This window comes from Panthera onca, chromosome D1 (assembly GCF_046562875.1).
Source record: "Panthera onca isolate mPanOnc1 chromosome D1, mPanOnc1 haplotype 2, whole genome shotgun sequence".
NCBI lineage: Eukaryota > Metazoa > Chordata > Mammalia > Carnivora > Felidae > Panthera > Panthera onca.
The window spans coordinates 27,232,150-27,251,578 of record NC_138348.1 but is presented as its reverse complement, the minus strand read 5'-3'; the positions used below and the strand labels follow the sequence as shown (position 1 = coordinate 27,251,578).

At 40.5% G+C, this 19,429-nt stretch overlaps 1 protein-coding gene across 1 annotated transcript in view; it reads left to right on the top strand.

Annotated features, from left to right (window-relative positions):
• Positions 1-2,144: 2,144 nt before the first annotated feature.
• The window catches only part of CAPRIN1 (cell cycle associated protein 1), a 36,817-nt gene continuing 19,532 nt past the window's right edge, over positions 2,145-19,429 (top strand). The window contains exons 1-4 of the mRNA XM_060606321.3: positions 2,145-2,338; positions 2,923-3,138; positions 17,717-17,779; positions 17,893-17,979. Coding sequence (XP_060462304.1) covers positions 2,923-3,138; positions 17,717-17,779; positions 17,893-17,979 — 366 coding nt within the window. The 5' untranslated portion in view covers positions 2,145-2,338. The remainder of the gene's footprint in view (positions 2,339-2,922; positions 3,139-17,716; positions 17,780-17,892; positions 17,980-19,429) is intronic.

Below are 19,429 nucleotides of genomic sequence, written 5' to 3'. Positions count from 1 at the left end.
ATTAGAGGTCTCGGTATCATTGGTTTCTGTACTTTAGAATCACCAGGAGGAGGTGTTAAAAACAGATTGCCGGGCCCCACCCCTGGGGTTCCTGACTGTAGGTCTGGAGAGAATTTGTCTAGCAGACTATTTCATGTCTGATCTTAAAGACATTGGTCCAAGGAATAAAGCAGTGCTTTTTTTTTCTTCAAACTTCAATTTGTATGCACACATCAGCTGAGGAGCTCGTTAAAATGCAGATTAATACAGTAGGTCTAGGGTGGGGCCTGAGATTTTGATAGTGATAGAGGTCAGGCTGAGTACACTGAGTTGCAGGGGATATAGGATTCTAATCTTCCTTTCTAGCCTCTAGGTGTAGCAGTGCTAAACACAGTGCAGGTGCTTCAATCTTGAATAACCTTAGGTCAATATTGACTTGTCACACCTTACGATTTTGTTAGCAAACTCTGTTGGTTCTATTATCACAATACACAAAGCAACCAGCCACACATCACCACCGTCGTCGTCGTAACACCCTGACCTTGGCCACCACCACCTACCTGTGAGCCATATTTCAAAAGCCTCCTAATTGGGCCCCAGATTCTGCTCTTGCCCCACTCTCCCTCTTACCTCTAATCCACACTCACGGTAAATTCTTTACATAGCAGCAAGAGGATTTCTTTTAAACACAGGTTGATTACATCACTCCCCTGCTTAAAACTATGTGTGCAGCGACTTCGCATTTCACTCAGCAAAGGCGAAAGTCATGATGGTCTGGCAGGCTTCATAACACTGGATCTCTTTCAGATCTTTGACCTATCTACTACTCTCTGTTTCAGTCACCGTGGCCTGCTTGCTGTTCTTGAACCCACTGAGCACACTCCCATCTCAGATCCTCAAACTTGGGTGTTGCCTCTACCTGGAAAATTCTTGCTCCAAGGTAACTATTGGGCCTCCTTCCTCACTTCCTTCAGTTTGGTCTCAAGTGAACGGTAAGACTTTTCCTACTTTTTCTTCTGTATCATTTCAATATCTGACATTTTCTTTTCCTCGCGTGAAATGAAGTTCCACAAAGATCTTTGTTTTGTTCACAGTCTCTAGCACTAAAGAGTTCTTAACACATAGTAAGGTGCTCAAAAAATATTTGAATGAATAGGTAACATACTTTGCAGCTAACTGGAATATTTTAAGGCTGGAGGCTGCTGTTGTTTCCCTAGGCTCCCTCAGGATACACTGTTGCCAGCCAGTATTACTCATTTTATTCCCCAGGGAATAGTGGGTTTGGTATATAATACTTTTCAAAATCCGTTTTCAGAGAATTGAAATTATAAATTGGTCATTTACTGTTGTCATACATTATGCGGCTGAAATTTCTGATCATGTTCGATACATTTTCTTCCAGCACTTGGCTTATTTTCTGTTCATTGTCCACACCCAACCCCACCACACCCCTAGTTTAATTACAGGACTGGAATAATTCCCTTTGAGCAAAAAAATTTTGTTTTGTTTTGTATTTAACATTCTCTTGCGAGTATTAGGAATCCAAAACAAAAAGTCTAATTTGTGATACTCGGGTTTATTGGATAAGTGTCATCTTAAGATAATTTTTAACATGAGTCCCGAGTTTTAAGACTTTTTATAAGCCACCCATCTTGCTCATTTCCAACCCATTCTATAGGGAACTCCTAGGTTACCGGGTGATTGTTTTGTGGGGGTTAGAGGCGAGCTTTTTTCCAAAGACCTTTTGGGGTGTGGGAATTTGCTTGCTCTGCATACAGAAGGAATTCTAGAAGCTGGGACTGCACCACCCACCCCACGTACCCCTAACTTGCAGAAACCTTTGCCCCCCGCACCCCCCCTTGGCCCCAAGGCTCTTTACAGGGCAGGAGCCAGCTCGGATCCAGCTGCTTGACACCTATTGTCCCCGTTTGGACGTCAAGCGACTTCGCCTGAAGGACCCTAGGTTTGATTTCGCTCAAAACTCAGGACTCCGCTGGGGCACCCCTCCCGGGGCCGTCCCGACCTGCGCGGATCGACCGTCCCCGCCCAAGGGCAGGGGCTAGAGCGGCGCAGTAGGAGACCCGGTGGGCCCTTTCCCACAGGCGTTCGCGTTGGGCAGCCCGAGCGGCCGCGAAGGCCCCCGCCCGCAGCTTCTCCCGCCCCCTCCGCCCCAGAGGGCCGGCTGGCTAAGTCCCTCCCGCTCTCGGCTCTCCGCCTCACTAGCAGCGGCTCTCGGTGCAGCGGGGATAGGGCGAAGCGGCCTGCGCCCACGGAGTGCACGACACTGCCCGGAACGCACAGCCACCCTTGCCCCCTCAGCCGCCCACTCGGGATTTCCAGCGTCCTCTGCGCGCGCACGGTGAGCGCCACCCGGACCGAGGCGCTGACGGTGAAGAGGGCCGCTGCCCCGAGTGTCCTTTACCTCCGGATCGGCTGGACCTTCTCGAGGGGCTTGCTCCTCAAGTCTCCCCTTCCCCCTGCGCCCCCCCCTCCCCCGGTCATTTCCAGTGCCCTTCTCCACCCTTCTCCGCCTCAGCCTCGACCTCTCTCCTCCCTCCTTTCCTCGCCAGGCGACGAGTGCTGGCGGACCCCGGCGGGGACCGTTGCACTGGCCGTTGGCGGCCGGCTCTGCGAGGCCCCGCCCCCGGCGCGAGCCTCGGTACCCCGGGGCGGGTAGGCCGAGCCGGCGGCCTGCGCGGGGGAGGGGCGGGCCGGGGGGGGGGGCGGTGCGAGGCCCGGCGGGGCGCCCTGCTGGCGGGTCGCGCGCGCGTCCGCGGTGTCTTCCTGCCCTCGCGGCGCGCGCCGGCCCCATCCCCACCCCCACCCGCTCGCGCAGGCTCCCGCCCGCTGCGCGTTTTGTCCCGCGTCTCGCCCCGTCCGCCGCCTGACTCGCCGCTCTTGTCCTTCCTCCCGCTTTTTCTTGTCTCCTCTCACGGTCTAAAGATGCCCTCGGCCACCAGCCACAGCGGAAGCGGCAGCAAGTCGTCCGGACCGCCACCCCCGTCGGGTTCCTCCGGGAGTGAGGCGGCGGCGGGGGCCGGGGCAGCTGCGCCGGCTTCCCAGCACCCTGTAACCGGCACCGGCGCTGTCCAGACCGAGGCCATGAAGCAGATCCTCGGGGTGATCGACAAGAAACTTCGGAACCTGGAGAAGAAAAAGGTGCCAGGAGTTGGCGGGGAAGGGAGGGTTTGATGCTCCAATCCTGACTGCTGTGGCCTGCCCTCTTCCCGTCCCTGTCGCATCCCCTCCACCCATCCCCACCCCCCACGCCCGGCCTGCTCTGTAAACGGAGCTTCGAGCCCTGAAAACGGGCTCCTAGGGGAGGTGCTTGTCACCTGACCCGGACGGGGCGCTCCCCCCCCTCCCGCCCCGGCCGCTTTATTACTCTCCTCCGGCAGTGGGCCAGGCTTCTTGGCCTTTGGGAGTGGGATGTGTAAGGGCGGGGGCCTGCCCTGTCGCCAGACTTAGCCGTGTGATACCCTTCCCTCCGTCACCGAGGCCCGATTTCTTTGACGAGGGCCAGCGGGGAGAAATGAAGGGGTCCGGTGAGGGGGCTCAGGGCTCAACCCACCGCCTCGTGGAGTTGGGGCGGCCTGCGTCCTACAGTCGTGGGGTTGGTCCGCTCGGTTACCGTGTACTTGAGGCCTGTTCGGTGTGCCCTCACCTCTCTTGGGAGAGAAGTGTGATTTCACCCAGAATTGCTTCTGTGTCAGGCCCCTTTTGAGTGTGTCTTCGATTTGCTACACCCCCCGCCCCCATCTGACGGGCGCCCCCACGTTTCCTTCTTTGTTTCAATTGTCTAGGTGCCCCCCTGAGCCTCAAGCTCAACTCGATCCCGAGAAGATTTTCTGCGGCGGCTCTTTGCCCCTCCGGGACTTTAGAGAGGGATGGGAGGGAGACGGCCACGATCGAGATTCGTTGGGGGGCGTGGGTCCGTGTTAGACCGAGGGGATCGCCGGGTCTCCGGGCACATGGAGAGAGCGTCTAACATGGCGGCGGCTGCGAGGAGAGGGAAGCGCTTTACAGGAGCTGCATTGTGAGCACAAAGCGAAAGCAGAGGGGGAGGGCAGAGACCAGGCAGCCGCCCCGGCTGGCCTTCCTCGCCCCCCCCTCCGAAAAACAGTCGAGCCACACCCACAATTTTTTGGATTCAATAGTTTGCCATTCTAGGTCACACCGTGAGGTTTATCTTCAAGTAGGCCTTTTGTTTTATGCTTTCAGTGCAGGACAGTGTACCAACTCTGTTTGGAGCGGCACGTGTGTGTGTGTGTGTGTGTGTGTGTGTGTGTGTGTGTGTGCGCGTTCCTGTGTGGGTGTGTACATATGTAGAGAAAGGGTCTCGGCAGAGTGAATAATTCCACCTTCAGTAAGACTGGAGGTAGAAAGGGAGAAGCAAATCAGTAAGTAGTATGAAAAATTGGATAATTACATCTGTGACTATTATGCAAACTTTTTGCCTTTTACCTTAAGAAAAATAACTTTGCTTGGATAACTTTCGTTTGTCTGCTTCTAGTAAAACATTTATTATAAAACATCTTGAATTTTGAAGAAGTCATTTAAGAATGTTTATTTAGTCACCCACCTAACAGTGTTACTTAAGATGTTGATTGAGATAGTAGCTATTTAAAATTTGGGCCAGATAACTTGAAGAAAATGGTGACATTTAGGCCTTAATTACTTTAATTGCTTGTTTAATTGATTTTATAGTTTTTGGGAGTTTTAAAAGACATTTTTAGATTAGGTACTAATCTGTCTCATTTTTTCTACTGGGAATATTACTTGAATTTCTTAGCTTTTATTTGAAATCGAGAGATGCACTGATTGTGGATGTCTCCTACCTTTTGGTGATACTCTATTTTGATAAACAAGTGTAGTTTATTATAAATGATAAAAGTAATAGATGAATCAATATCAGCAAAGCAACAAAAGTATTTTACTTGTAAAGTAGTTGCATTTAAATACGTATTGGAATAAGCATGCCCAAGGCCAGTATCTTCTGAGTCCGCCATCTGAATCAAGATTTAGGAATCTTTAAAACCTCTTGCTACAAATAAATCCCGTCAATCTGGTTGATGCCTGAGCGGTTTAATTTTCAGAATTCTTCTAGGATAGGAATCAAAAATAGTAATGATGTAGTAAATGTTAACTATAGACATATAAATGTAGATATTCATATTTTAATGACTGAAAAGTAATTTTTCAAAGTCCTTAATGTAAAGTCAGGTACTGATTAGCAACCAATTTAGTTATGACATGACTGATTCTAGTGCTCCAAATGAGTATGGAAAAAAATTAGTTATTAAGCCCCATGAGGACCTGAACAATGACAGGTCACTTGTGTATGGGTTTATATTGTATACATTGCCTAACACCTGCCACCCCCACCCCCATAGAAGAGAAAGTAATTACGGACTTAGGCTAGTAAGTACTGAAAAGTTCTCTTGTAATGGTGGAGGAAAAAAACCTCACAAAGTAACAGAAGTATTTCGTTTTTTTTTTTTTTTTTTTTTTTTTTTGGGTCTTATTGTCTTGAGTGCTAGGTAGTAGAAAGGTCAAATTACAGGTAAGCTTTTTGGTAACTCACAGACTGAGCTACCTACTTGTTAAATAGCTAAGTTGGCAGTATGTTGTGACCTAACTACTATTGAAATTAAGTTTTACTTTTTGAGAGACTTAAGGATTTTGGATTTTTCTCTAAGCACATATGGTTTCTAGTTTATATTGCATTTTTTCTATATCTAGATTTACTGTATGAAAGTGTGATTTTTTTCAAAACATTAATTTTTCAGTAGTGAGCATTTCTAATAAACCTAAAATAGGATTTACTTTACAAGTCAGTTTTGAATCTTTATAAACCTTTATGCAGTAGAGGAAGATGGTATTTATAAATAACTGGGTTTCTTTTTATTTCAGTCCATTTAGCAACTTCTGTTTGAGCTATATTTTAGACTTGACCTATTCATAATGGTCTTCAGGACAAAATCTTTTTTTTTTTTTTTAATCTTTATTTATTTTTGAGAGAGAGAGACAGAGAGACAGAGAGACGGAGCGGGAGCTGGGGAGGAGCAGAGAGGGAGACATGAATCCGAAGCAGGCTCCAGGCTCCAAAGCCTTCAGCACAGAGCCTGTTGTGGGGCTCGAACTCATGACCGCAAATTCATGACCTGAGCTGAAGTCGGACACTTAACCAACTGAGCCACCCAGGTGCCCCAAAATCTCTTTTTTAATGGATTCTAAAATCAAGTGTCCTGACCAAAATTACTACTAGATATGTATTATCACTTAGTTTAAGACTTGGAGAATTGCAGTAATTTTATTGTACTTCATTTAAAAAAACAAAGTATTTGTTAATTTTCTGATAAGTCAAGCCATTAGAAGAAAGCTAAGCATCTGTTCAGTAAGAATGCATGCTTAACATTAATGAAATATCCTATTATGTAATGCAACTAAATGGCCTGGTAGTTTTTGAAATTTGGGTTTATAAAGACTATACTATGTATGTGCTTAGCAAACAGAAGAAATGCAGTTATAATCAAAAGAATCAAGTGCAAAACTCCATTTACAAATCTTTTAATTTTTATAAGTAATAGAAATTGCCAAGTTTTCTTCATTAGTTTGTTGGTATAGAACAGGGCTATAGGCTAGGCAAGATGTTATTTTGAAACCAAGTTTTAATTTTCACTGAAGAGAGAGCTTATTTATATGGTGAGATGTAATCAGTTTTGATGTAGAATAAAGGATGTTTAAATAGATGACATTTAAAATTTTTATGCTTTTTGTAAGTATAATAGGTTTAGACACTAGTGATTTTGGTAGGTGAAAGATTAACCACTGTTCTCTTACAGAGCAGTCTGACAGCTTTGTAACCAATATGTGACCAAGACAGATAGCCAAAGTGTACTGTTTTTCATCTACTCTCTCAAGTCTTTTTTGCTCTTTAGATCTTTTTAGTTAATTTACTGAAAAAAGATGCTATCATTGTTAGGATAACATTTCTTTTTAGAGCATTGCAGTGTGCCTCTACTTAGAATTTTCAATGCAGCTTTTCTACAGAATTTCTTTGCTAAGTATTTTGAAATAATATTCTCAACTATTTTATAAGTAAAATCTTTCCTTGGGGCTAACATCTGAAGTTTTTCTTGACAGTTGAAATTGCTGATGTATCCGCTTCTCCCATTGGTTGCATGAACTATTTCTCTGCAATGCAGAGGGCAAGATTACTTTGTTTTGCATTCACCTTGTCACAGGAAAAAAAAAAAAAAACCCCAAACATTTATAATGCTTCATTTGTTTCTCTCTGCCTGCCTGCCTGGGTGTGGGTGTGTGTGTGTGTGTGTGTGTGTGTTAGGGAGAGAGAAAGAGAAGTATTTAAAATTTGAATTTAAAAAGGAAAAGATGTGAATTTCCTCATGTAATAATTATAAGTATCTTTTTCTTGCATGAGAGTAGAATCCCAAGTATTATAATGAGAATGAATTGGTTTAACCTGACCATGTTATTTTACTCTAGAAAATTCCCATGTGGCAAATATTTGTATTAGAATACATTTTGTGTGACTTAGAGATTAAACATACAGTTTGTTATAATTTTATGTAATTAATACCTTAGTTTACATTTAGGAGGAGAGGAAGATTAGTACTGTTTCATCTTTTAAAAAAATTAAACTCTTTCAAAGGTTAAAATTATAACAACCTGGTGTCGATCTTATTGTTATACTGTTAATAGAATCTAAGATCTTTTAAGGCCTTAAAGTCATCTTAGAATTTATTCTAATTCATTTTATGGAAGAGTTCATTCAGATGCCCATGTAAAGTCAACCAGTTTGGAAAGAGTGAATTCTAAGGTCTCTGGTTTTATGGGAAAGATTAGAATTTGTAATGTTCTGCAACATAAGTATTTTTCATGTTTAAGCCAATACTGTAGAACCAGGTGAAGGCTTTAACTTAAATCTTTTTTAATTTTAGAGTTCCTCTGTTTTAAAATGCTGAAAGCAAAAGGAAAAAGCTTTTTATTTCTTCATTGTTAGACCTTTATTTGTATCTTGTTAAATTGTGTTTTTAGGCTGTCCAGGTAATGGGTCTTGAGAAAAACAGTACAAGTAAAGCCCCATTGTATCAGGTGTCATTGGGACATCTGTATTGTTGTAATGAAATGAACTTTTAAAGTTTAAATTCTGATGTTTCTCTTTGTGCTTAAGTAAGCCCTGATGCACACTGGTCCGTCTTAATGCAGGCTTGGTATGTCGTAAACCAGATAATTTGGGAAAAGTGTTACCAGTAAAGCAGTAGGAGGTGTGTCAACCTTTCCATATTCTTGTATTACAGGCTTTGGATATTTTTTAGTAATTGGTCCCTTTTTCTGGTGGCAGTGAATTGTATGTAAGCAGTAGAGAAGAGTAAGAGGAGTAGCAGAAGAGACAGTATCAGCCAAAGTTGGAATTGTAAATTGCTTGGCTTCTGCTCATTTCTTTATTTCTCCCCCTAGCTGTACCAGTGCTTTTGTTGGATAGAGTACTGTGTGTAAAAACATACATGACAGAGACTTTATTGGGCAGAGTTCAGAATTCATATTTCCTGAGGAAAAGGGAAGGTGTGCTTTTTGGCTGTGCTCAGCTAAAGGATGCTGTTTCCTTTAACTTCCTGTACCACCTATTGTCTCTACACTTCCTTGACATTTTGTATTGTCTTATGCTCTTACCTTATGTGTTTTTCTAAATAGGTAGTTAAGCTCCTTGGGGAGTATGAATGACAGCATATTGGGCCTTACACATGGTAAATGCTAAATATTTGTTAGTTTGACTGAATCATTATATAGAAATATTTGTAGCTTCATCAGTAAAATCCTGTTAAGACGGATTAATCCATGAGGGAGAAAATGCTTTTTGTACAGAGCTATTTACTTCAGTGTTTTTACTGAGATGGAATTTTTCCTGAAGAATTTTCTTTTGATGTATTTTTTAAGCGAGTGGAGTTGATTAGGCAGGTAGAGCACTTTTATAATTTTTTAAAAAAAATATTTATTTTTGAGAGAGAGAGAGACACACACAAAGCCCAAGAAGTGGAGCGGCAGAGAGAGAGAGAGGGAGACACAGAATCTGAATCAGGCTCCAGACTCCAGGCTCCAAGCTCAGCACGGAGCCTGATGCGGGCCTTGAAACCATGACCCTTGAGAGCATGACCTAAGCGGAAGTTGGATGCTTAACTGACTGAGCCACCCAGGCACCCCCTGCAAGTTGAGCACTTCTAAAATCTTGGTGCTATAAGCACAATTTGTAAATAGTCTTAGGAAGGAGAATAGATGATTCTTTGTATTTGAACCATTGTAAATGATTAGAAATTTTCACTGTATTCCCCTTAATATTGTTATCCAGACATAGAAATAACTGAAATATACTTTAATCATTGGGAAAAAACCTTTTGGTCTCCATTTTAAGTGAATTACAGTTCTCATCTTTTAACATTGAACTCTGAATAGAGTTTCTAAATCATTCATGTAATGAATGTACTATACTCACCCTACTGAGTAGTTTGGTTAAAGCAACTAATAATTCAAAAGATACTTGTTAAGATTATTGATAATCATTTGTTTTTCAGATGCACAATATTTAGACTTAAGAATTCAAAGTGGGTGATGCCGGAACTCTTCGAAATTATCCTTTTTTTGTTTTCCTACTAGGGTTAGCTGCTTCCATTCATTCAGGCTTAACTGCATAATTACAACCATGGACAAGGAATAAGGATTATCTGTTACCCTTTTTTCCCCTTTTTAGTTGGACAAAAGTTTTATCAAGTTAAACTCCTGGTTACTTATTTGCTTGAAAGATTATCTTACAAATTGTCTTAGAAAACCTCTAATTTAGGAGCACGTGGGTGGCTCAGTCGGTTAAGTGTCTGACCCTCGGTTTTGGCTCAGGTCATGATCTCGCGGTTTTGTGAGTTCAAGCCCCACATCAGGCTTTGAGCCTGATGGGATTCTCTCTCTCCCTCTCTGCGCCTTCCCCACTCATGCTGTCTTGGTGTCTCTCAAAATAAGTAAAAAAATAAGCTTAAAAAATATTAAAAATAAAAAACAAAAAAGAAAACACCTAATTTAGCATCCTCTTACTATTCTTAGTGTTAAGAAATCCTGCATTCTTGACAAGTGTTCATTCAGTTTCTGCATTAATCAGTCTTCTAGGGCCTGGTAGAATGCTCATTTCTCTGTGAAAGTCGATTTCATTTTTGAACAACTCTTTAAGATCTTGATGCTAGTCGCCTCTCAACCCACCCTTCCCCTGTCCCACACAATATTTAATATTTGTTTTCTGGAACAGCTCAGACTTCTGCTACATGAGCACTGTTAGGGATCATCTATGGATTGTACTATATGTTCTCTCTACCCGCCTTTTTATAATTGAGGAAACTTTTGTTTCTTACGGTCTTTCCTGTCTCCTGTGAAGTTTATTAGCAACTAATTGTCAGTTGAACTGGTGGAGAGTGAACAGGAGGCAGTCAGCTGCCTACCATTATATGGGCAAAGTCAGAACTGATGTTTCTAGGTGAAGAACAGGGAATGTAGGGATTGGAGACTTGAAATAATGTCTAGAAAGTCCACTGAAGATTATGGAAAGTTGACAAGAAAAATCTTTATCTTTTGTTTTTACATTTGTCTTTCGATAGGTTTTCAGTACTGAGAAGTGATTTATTTGGCCTGGAGACACAAAATAGCTTCTAGATGGGTGCTCTTACCACTTTTGTTATTTTAGGCTTTATTTTTATTTTTTTTTTTTTATTTTTTTTATTTTTTATTTATTTTTGGGACAGAGAGAGACAGAGCATGAACGGGGGAGGGGCAGAGAGAGAGAGGGAGACACAGAATCGGAAACAGGCTCCAGGCTCCGAGCCATCAGCCCAGCGCCTGACGCGGGGCTCAGAGCCTGACGCGGGGCTCAGAGCCTGACGCGGGGCTCGAACTCACGGACCGTGAGATCGTGACCTGGCTGAAGTCGGCCGCTTAACCGACTGCGCCACCCAGGCGCCCCTAGGCTTTATTTTTAAATTTTCTGTCTCAGTGTGGAGATCTTCTTAATTCAGAACAGAAGGTACAGTTTCTTGGGTAGCTAAGCTAGTTTTTTCAGATGTTGTCCCCTCCTAATCTTTCTTGTTGTGACTGTTTATAATTGTCTAGTTAAGGAATTTGGTTTTTTGGAGTCTCTCCTTTGCTATTTCTTTTTAATTGTGTAATTTAAAAAAGTGTTTTCTTTATTCATTTATGGAATTTCAGATCTAACAGGAAGGAAGGAAAGCTCAGGAGGATAGCTGTTCTGGATATTCATCATTGGCATCCTCACAGCACTGTATTGAATTTTTAAAAACCATTTCAGTTAAGTAACTTTGGTGGTGGTGAAAAAATCTTTGGGAAGAGTGGAAGATCTAGGTGTACTGCGATTAAGTCACCTAATTTTTACTCTGGTGAAAGGAAGGGAGGAAAACAGCAGCAGGGCAAAAATGAAACGTAGCAATGGCTAGAATCCAGAGTGACAAAAAAGAGGGGTGTAATGAGGCACAAATGATTTTTCTGGGATTTATGACCTTAGGCAAGTTACTAACTGCCCTTTCAGTTTCTAATTAGGTGAAATATGATTGATAATAGTCCTTGCTGATAGGGTTAGCTACCTGATATTTTAAATTTGAATGTCACGTAGTGAATACTGTCAGCTATTAAAAGCAACAAAGAAACAGGAGATAGGGGATAGGACTGGGTTGTACTTCTTGGGTAATTATTTGTCAGGACCACATACACATATAATCTTTTGACATTTACTGGGCATAGTCACATCTCCATACTATGGTTCCCCTTTAGAGACCAGATAATCTGGGAAATGGCCTGATTTTTATCTTAATCATATGTGGTGCTATAAGTGAATCTTTAATACTCTTAGGATGCTCAGTAGTTTGAAAAGGAGCCCTAAATAAGAATTTCTAAATAATTATTTCCAGATAGAATGTAAGAGAGCAGGTTTTTGTTACCAGTTTCGTGATAGGCTCTTTGATAAAGATTTCCTTTTATGCTAGGAAAACAACTCCATTTTCTAGAAAAAATACTTAATGTTCATTTTATGTGGATGATATGTGTATCAGCCAATTTATTAACTAGGTGTTAGGCAGCCATGTTCTAGCTTAGGGAAGAAAAAAAAAAAGCTGTGTTTGTCTGGAGCCCTTTGCTCCTATCCTTGCCCCTTTGCGTTCATCGGAGTTCATGTTGGATCAGTCATTGTGAAAGGCAGTTTATTTATATATTGATTTAGTTCATACTGCAAATTTTAACCTCAAATGCAAAGTTTTTCTACTTGGACTTAATTTAAGCCATTTGGATGGGATGTGACAATAGGAAAGAAGTTTGTCTTTGAGTAGTCTACTCATGAGACTAGTGCAGATACATCCTTTTCTTTTTCTTTTTGAGATCTCTGAAAGCTACTTAGGAGTGAGCTGAGATTGCAAACCAACTTCATTTTCAAAGGTAGAAAATTAAACCAGTTGATTTTTCTATGAGGCTTTCTGTTTCTAGTGCAAAATTTGGCACTCACCAGTGAGTTTAAGTGCTCTAAACTTCTGGAGCTTGGCTCACAATGCAGAACTTAATAAAAGTAGTATTTATGAATGGAAGATGGTACCCCTTCAATGTTTGGATCATAAATGGATTTTTTCTTATGTAACTAATGACTAGGTTCAATAGATTTATAAGCTGGTTTAGAAAACCACTATTCAACAAGTTTTCGGAGTTGTTTAATGTTAAACCTTTAACCAAATTGAGGTTGCCATATAATGTGTTTTATGGTCACAGTTTGTATTGGTTGTGTGATTCAGAATAATTTCTTATTTCTAAGACTCAACTATTACAAGTGAATTGCAATGTATTTGATCTAGGTTAGTGTTTCTCAAACTTAAGCACACATTAGAATCAACCAGAAGGCTTGTTAAAACACAGATTGCTGGGTCCCACCCCCCAGAGTTTCTGATTTAATAGGTCTGGGGTGGTGCCTGAGAATTTACATGTCATTTTTCTTTTTTAAAGATTTAATTTTGGTGGGGGAGTGCCTGGGTGACTCTGTTGGTTAAACATCCGACCTTTGATTTCAGATCAGGTCATGATCTCATGGTTTGTGAGTTCGAATCCCACATCGGGCTCTGTGATGGCAGTGCAGAACCTGCTTGGGATTCTCTCTCTCTGCCTCTCATTCTCTCTCTAAAAAAAAAAAAAAAAAAAATTAATTTTGTAAAAGTAATTTCTACACCCCGCGTGGGCTCTAACTCAACAACCCCAAGATCGAAGTCGCATGCTCCACCAACTGAACCAGCCAGGTACCCTGAGAATTCACATTTCTAACAAGTTCCTAGCTGTTGCTGATGTATTGCTGGTTTGGGGACCACACTTTGGAAATCACTGACTTGTAGACTAATACAGGGTCTCTGCTATGTAGAGTTAATTATGTGTAATAGTGAACAGAGGTGACTTTAGTTCAAATTTCATGGTGATGAAAGTCTTATACACCCAAGCAACCAGGAGATCCTGTATTATATGGACAAAGGAAAAAAAAAAACACCTCGTGCCTTTTAATGTAGAACACTTTTTTCATTGTCTTTGCAGTCTTATTAGTAAGTTTTGAGTTTCCTCAAATGAGAGCTGTTTATTAGGCACTTTGATCAGACTCAGCATCTTGCTTTTTTAAAGGTCGGGTAAGGACAAGGGGACGGGATATTTATAACAGTAATATAGCAAGTGTTAATGGCTATATAGAGGAACAAATGTAAAGCTGTAATGAAACTTTTGTTTTATTATGGTTAGAAAAATGTTCATGAAAGACCTGTAGTTTCCATTCATTTGATTAATAACATCTTTTTTTATTGGACACTATAGCTGTATTAATTCATCTTACCAGATATAAGGAAGTGTGGTCTGCTTTTGAAAATCTTCTGTTAAAGACCCTTGAGATTTTTAAGTTATGTCATGATTTTTGAACATATTTCTTCTGTCACAGTGAACTGTCATTTCTTGTGGTGTTAGTGGCAGTCCTTCCTTTCACAATTAGGGCTCTTGGGGTGCCTCAGTCGGTTAAATGTCCAACTTTGGCTCAGGTCATGATCTTGTAGTCTGTAGGTTTAAGCCCTGCATTGGGCTCTGTGCTGACAGCTCAGAGCCTGGAGCCTGCTTCAGATTCTTTGTCTCCCTCTGTCCTTCCCCCGCTTGCGCACGCTCTCTCTCAAAAATAACATTAAAAAATTTTTTTTTCAATTATGGCTCTTAAATTGTTATGAATTGATAAATTTGAAACCTGTTATAGCAATATAAAAATCAAAAGAAACAGATGTACGAGTTCTAATGAAATAGATCTTTGTTTTGGCTGCACAGAGTCCTTTTGCCTATTTTTTGGTGACGGTATTTCATGAAGATGTGTACTGTGAAACTGAGTTTTGCATAGCAGCTGCTTTCCCTTTCTTTTGATTTCTCTTTTACCCTTGTTCCAGTTACTCCTGTGTGATAAATTACTCCAAAACTTACTCCATTTTATTATGCACACATTCTGCCTGTTAGGGATTCAGACAGGACACACAGTGGGGTTGGTGTCTCTGCGCTAATGATTCCCGGGGCCTCAGCTGGGAAGACTAATGCTTGTTTGCTTCATGTCTGGTGCTTGGGCTATGATTCTAACACTAGGATTGCTGACCAGAATTCTTAAATAAGACCTCTTCATGGCTTGGCCTCCTCATAGCATGGCAACCTCAGGGTTGTTGGACATCTTTTATTTATTTTTATTTTTTAAAATGTTTTATTTATTTTTTGAGAGAGAGAGAGGCAGAGCATGAGCAGGGGAGGGACAGAGAGAGAGGGAGACACAGAATCCGAAGCAGGCTCCAGGCTCTGAGCTGTCAGCACAGAGCCTGATGCGGGGGCTTGAACCCACAAACCGCGAGAAGGGTTATTGGACTTCTTAAATGATAGCTTGGGACTCCAAATGTTTTTAGTGACTAGCAAATAGGACAGAGATACATTGCTTTTATGACACAGCCTTGGAAGTTGTACAGGATCACTTCCACTGTACTCTGTTGGTTGAACCCCACTTAGTACAATGGCAGGGGAATTGGACTAGTTCTTAATGGTGCAGTGAACAGTATGTAGAGCTACAGATGTGGCCATTTTTGGAAAATGCAATCTGCCGTAGAGTTTGGGTTGGATAAATACTAAATTTGATATTGTGTAGAAAATTGGAGCTTTGCTTTTCTCTAAAGGTTATTTATTTTGAGAGAGAGAACGTGGGGGAGGGGCAGAGAGAGGGAGAGAATTCCAAGCAGGCTCCTCACTGTCAGCTTGGAGTCCAGTGTGTGGCTCAAACTCATGAACCATGAGATCATGACCTGAGCCAAAACCAAGAGCTGGACGCTTAACCAGCTGAGCCACGCAGGTGCCCTTGGAGCTTTTCTCCTTTAGGGTAGCTTGCCCAACTATAGGATAGTATAGATTCATATTCAAAGATTATTATAGGTTAAAGTCTTGGCAGTATCCTAAAATCTGCCAATCTTAATAACTTTTTTATTTTATTTTATTTTTTTATTTTTATTTTTTTAACGTTTTATTTATTTTTGAGACAGAGACAGAGCATGAACGGGGGAGGGGCAGAGAGAGGGAGACACAGAATCGGAAGCAGGCTCCAGGCTCTGAGCCATCAGCCCAGAGCCCGACGCGGGGCTCGAACTCATGGATCACGAGATCGTGACCTGAGCCGAAGTCGGACGCTCAACCGACTGAGCCACCCAGGCGCCCCTTAATAACTTTTTTATAGGATGAAATTATAATTTTTTTATTATACAAACTATATGTTCATTGCAGAATATCTAAGTGTACAAAACAAAAGCAAAAGGAAAAGAGTTCCACCTATAGTTCTACCACTCAGGTACATTCTTAACATTAAAAAAGCTTTTCATATATATTTTTACATGTAAACCATCATGATTTAGGAATTCGATTTGACATCCATTTTGATTGGCATGTATGGTTTTAAATTTGTAAGACATTAAATGATAGAGCTAAGCTAGGTATGTAAAACTCTACCCTGTAAGGGATATATACTGCACTCAACTGTGTATTATTTTTAGATTTAGCAACAGTTTCTTTGAAGAATGTGTGAAAAAGGAAGATAATAAATGCTAGGTATGAGCTAATAGCAGTTTTTCTTTTGCCTAGCAGTGAATTCAGAATTTTTACTCTACTAGCACTACATTTCAGGCCCTCTTTCCATTTGCATATCTTCTGTTATCTGTATATTTCTAAATAGAGGAATCCTGACTATAATAAAGTGCTATTATACCCTAAGTCATCATTAAAAGCAAATCTTGTTTGTTTTTTTCTTTAAAATAGCCTACCCTTTTAAAAAATAAGTGAGTTGTCTTTATTCATCCTCAGAGAGTGTTCTGAGACAGTTGAGCTTATCTTTTTTACCTGGAATTAGGCCTGTCAGATCAGTGTAGAAAAAACTTCCATTTTTCAACTGGTAGACTTGAATTTTATACCTCTTCAGCCGGAGGTTATTGTGTGAAATAGTCTACCTAAGCATAAAATTGGGTACTTGGATCAGCCTTTAATGTTTTAATGTTTATTTTGGTTTTATTTGCCTCTAGGATAACTAAGGAATTGTTAGGCTTTTAATTTAGGGTGGAATGGTTATGCAAGTTGACTAATGGTTCTGGTGCAAAGAAAATGGATGATTTGACCTAAAACAACTTTTTAGTATTTTTTTTAAACTTGTTTCTTGACCCTGAATGCATTTTATCAGATTTTGTGTTTCGTGGCTAATTTTATTATTACTAAGGGTGAGGAACAATATATGTTCATAATTTATTGTGATTATATTAATTTAAAAATTTGTCCCCTTTAATTTAGGTTTCTACTTATTCCTGCTCCTCTGACCTTTAAAACAATAACTTGACTACTATCAAGAATTGTCAAGAATTTTTGACTGTTGTATTACCTGAGTATCTTTTCTTTGGGGTCTTATCTAATAGTAGCCTGGGAAACTGCCAACATTTTCATTTTAGTTGGGGGAAAAAGATGACTTAAACCAGAGGTTAATTTTCTGTCCCACTGTCATATTTAATTCCATTTGTGAGAAAAGAAAGCAAAGCTGTTGAGTAATGCACTATCCATAGGTGATGTGATAGCTTGGAGTATCATGTTGTTCAAGAAAAATGGATGAGGCCTATCAAAGACAGTATGCACATGGGTTTTTTTCAGGGAAAATACACTCTTTATATCACTTAGTCACACGAAGTGAGGAAGTGAGGTAAGGCAGGGGGTGAGGAAGGGACAAGAATTTAACATTATAAAATGTCTGATAATGCTTCTGTGTAAGTAGGATCATAACCAAATTGTGGCCTTCACCCATGTTGGTAGGAACCATTTGTGCAGGCCATCTGATGCATATCTCTTTTGAGAAACCTAAATAAACAGTGTTGTATCATGTCATTGGCTTATACTATAGAATTTGGTTATTATTCAGCGGGGGCTGGAGTATCTGCATTCATATTTTAGCGCACTATTAAACTAAGTTATTTTATGTACAAAGTTAAACTGAAGTTAACTAAAAATTATCTTTAGGGCAAGATTTGAGACAAACTTAGAGGATTATATGGGTTTGTTATTTCAGCACGGTTAGGCTGGTATATACTTTAATGTGGGGCATAATTCTTTTTTTCTTTTTACATAGGGCAAGCTTGATGATTACCAGGAACGAATGAACAAAGGGGAAAGGCTTAATCAAGATCAGCTGGTAAAGATGCTACATTTTATTGAAGATTTTCTGCTCACTATTTTTAATAAGAAAATTAATTTTGTGGTTCTTTATGTTTCCAGTAAAGTTGGGCTCTGTCTTTGTTATTTTAGGATGCCGTATCTAAGTACCAGGAAGTCACAAATAACTTGGAGTTTGCAAAAGAATTACAGAGGAGTTTCATGGCATTAAGTCAAGATGTAAGTAGAAGACTATGTATATATGTTTATGAAATATTAAAAATAAGGCAAAAAATTTTATTTCTTTACGATTGATAAGCTCTTTGTAAGATGAGAGGATTGGATCCAATTATATCTAAGATGCTTTCCAGTTCTGTAAAGTTTAAAGTAACACCTGAAAAATGCCTTTTTAAAATTTTTAAAAATAATTTATTGTCAAGTTAGGTAACATTCAGTGTATATACAGTGTAGTCTTGGCTTCAAGAGTAGATTCCCATGATTCATATGTACAACTAGTGCTCATCCCATCAAGTGCCCTTCTCAGTGGCCAACTCCCCACCCCCATCAACCCTCAGTTTCTTCTCTGTATTTAAGAGCCTCTTATGGTTTGCCTCTCTGTAACTTATTTTTCCTTCTCTTCCCCTATGGTCTATTAGTTTCTCAAATTCCACGTATGAATGAAAACATCTGTCTTTCTCTGATTGACTTTTTTTTTTTAAACATTAAAAAAATTTTTTTAATGTTTGTTTATTTTTGAGAGAGAGAGTGTGAGTGGGGGAGGAGCAGAGAGAGGGAGACACAGAATCCAAAGCAGGCTGCAGGCCCAGGCTCTGAGCTGTCAGCATAGAACCCAATGCGGGGCTAGAACTCACAAACCGTGAGATCATGACCTGAGCTGAAGTCGGACACTTAACTGACTGAGCCACCCAGGAGTCCCAGACTGACTTATATCACTTAGCATTATACCCTCCAGTTCCATCTACGTTATTGCAAATGGCAAGATTTTATTCCTTTTCATCACTGATCCGTTCATCTTTACATCTTTATCTGTTCATCAGTTGATGGACGTTTGGGCTCTGAAAGGTGCCTTTTAAAAGGACTGAGTCTCAGATATGACAAATATATATATAGGAGATACCCTGAAGATCTCTAAAAAATTAGCTTGTATATACGTGTATATATAAATATAGCAGGCATTTATTTTCTGTATTTTCCTTTATACCTAATGACCATCTTATAATTCTGTTAACTATCAGAAAATAGGTCTTTTTTTTTGGTAATCACTTGTCTCCATTAGGGATCTTAAGGAATGTGGCAGAGTGGGATACATTGCTCTTGTATCAACTCGTGATCCAACAAAGTAAAGTGGTTTTGTGTTTTTCCCATACATCTTTTGATGTGATAGAAACCTTTGGGAACAGGACAAAAATGAAATACAGGCAAAGTCAAATAATTTGAAACTTGAGATCAGAAAATTAATCTTCTGAATTAGTATTAGCTTATTTGGAGAAAGGCTAAAAGCACTGAAATACAAAACTGCCTCTGATTTGGTAAAATGAATAAACAAAACAATTTATTATGTGATGAGAGACATTGCAGTACAGAGATGAAAAGTTCTGATTCTGGAACAATACTGTCTGGTTTGAACCCTGATTCTGCCACTTAATAGTTGTAGGACTTTGAGTTACTT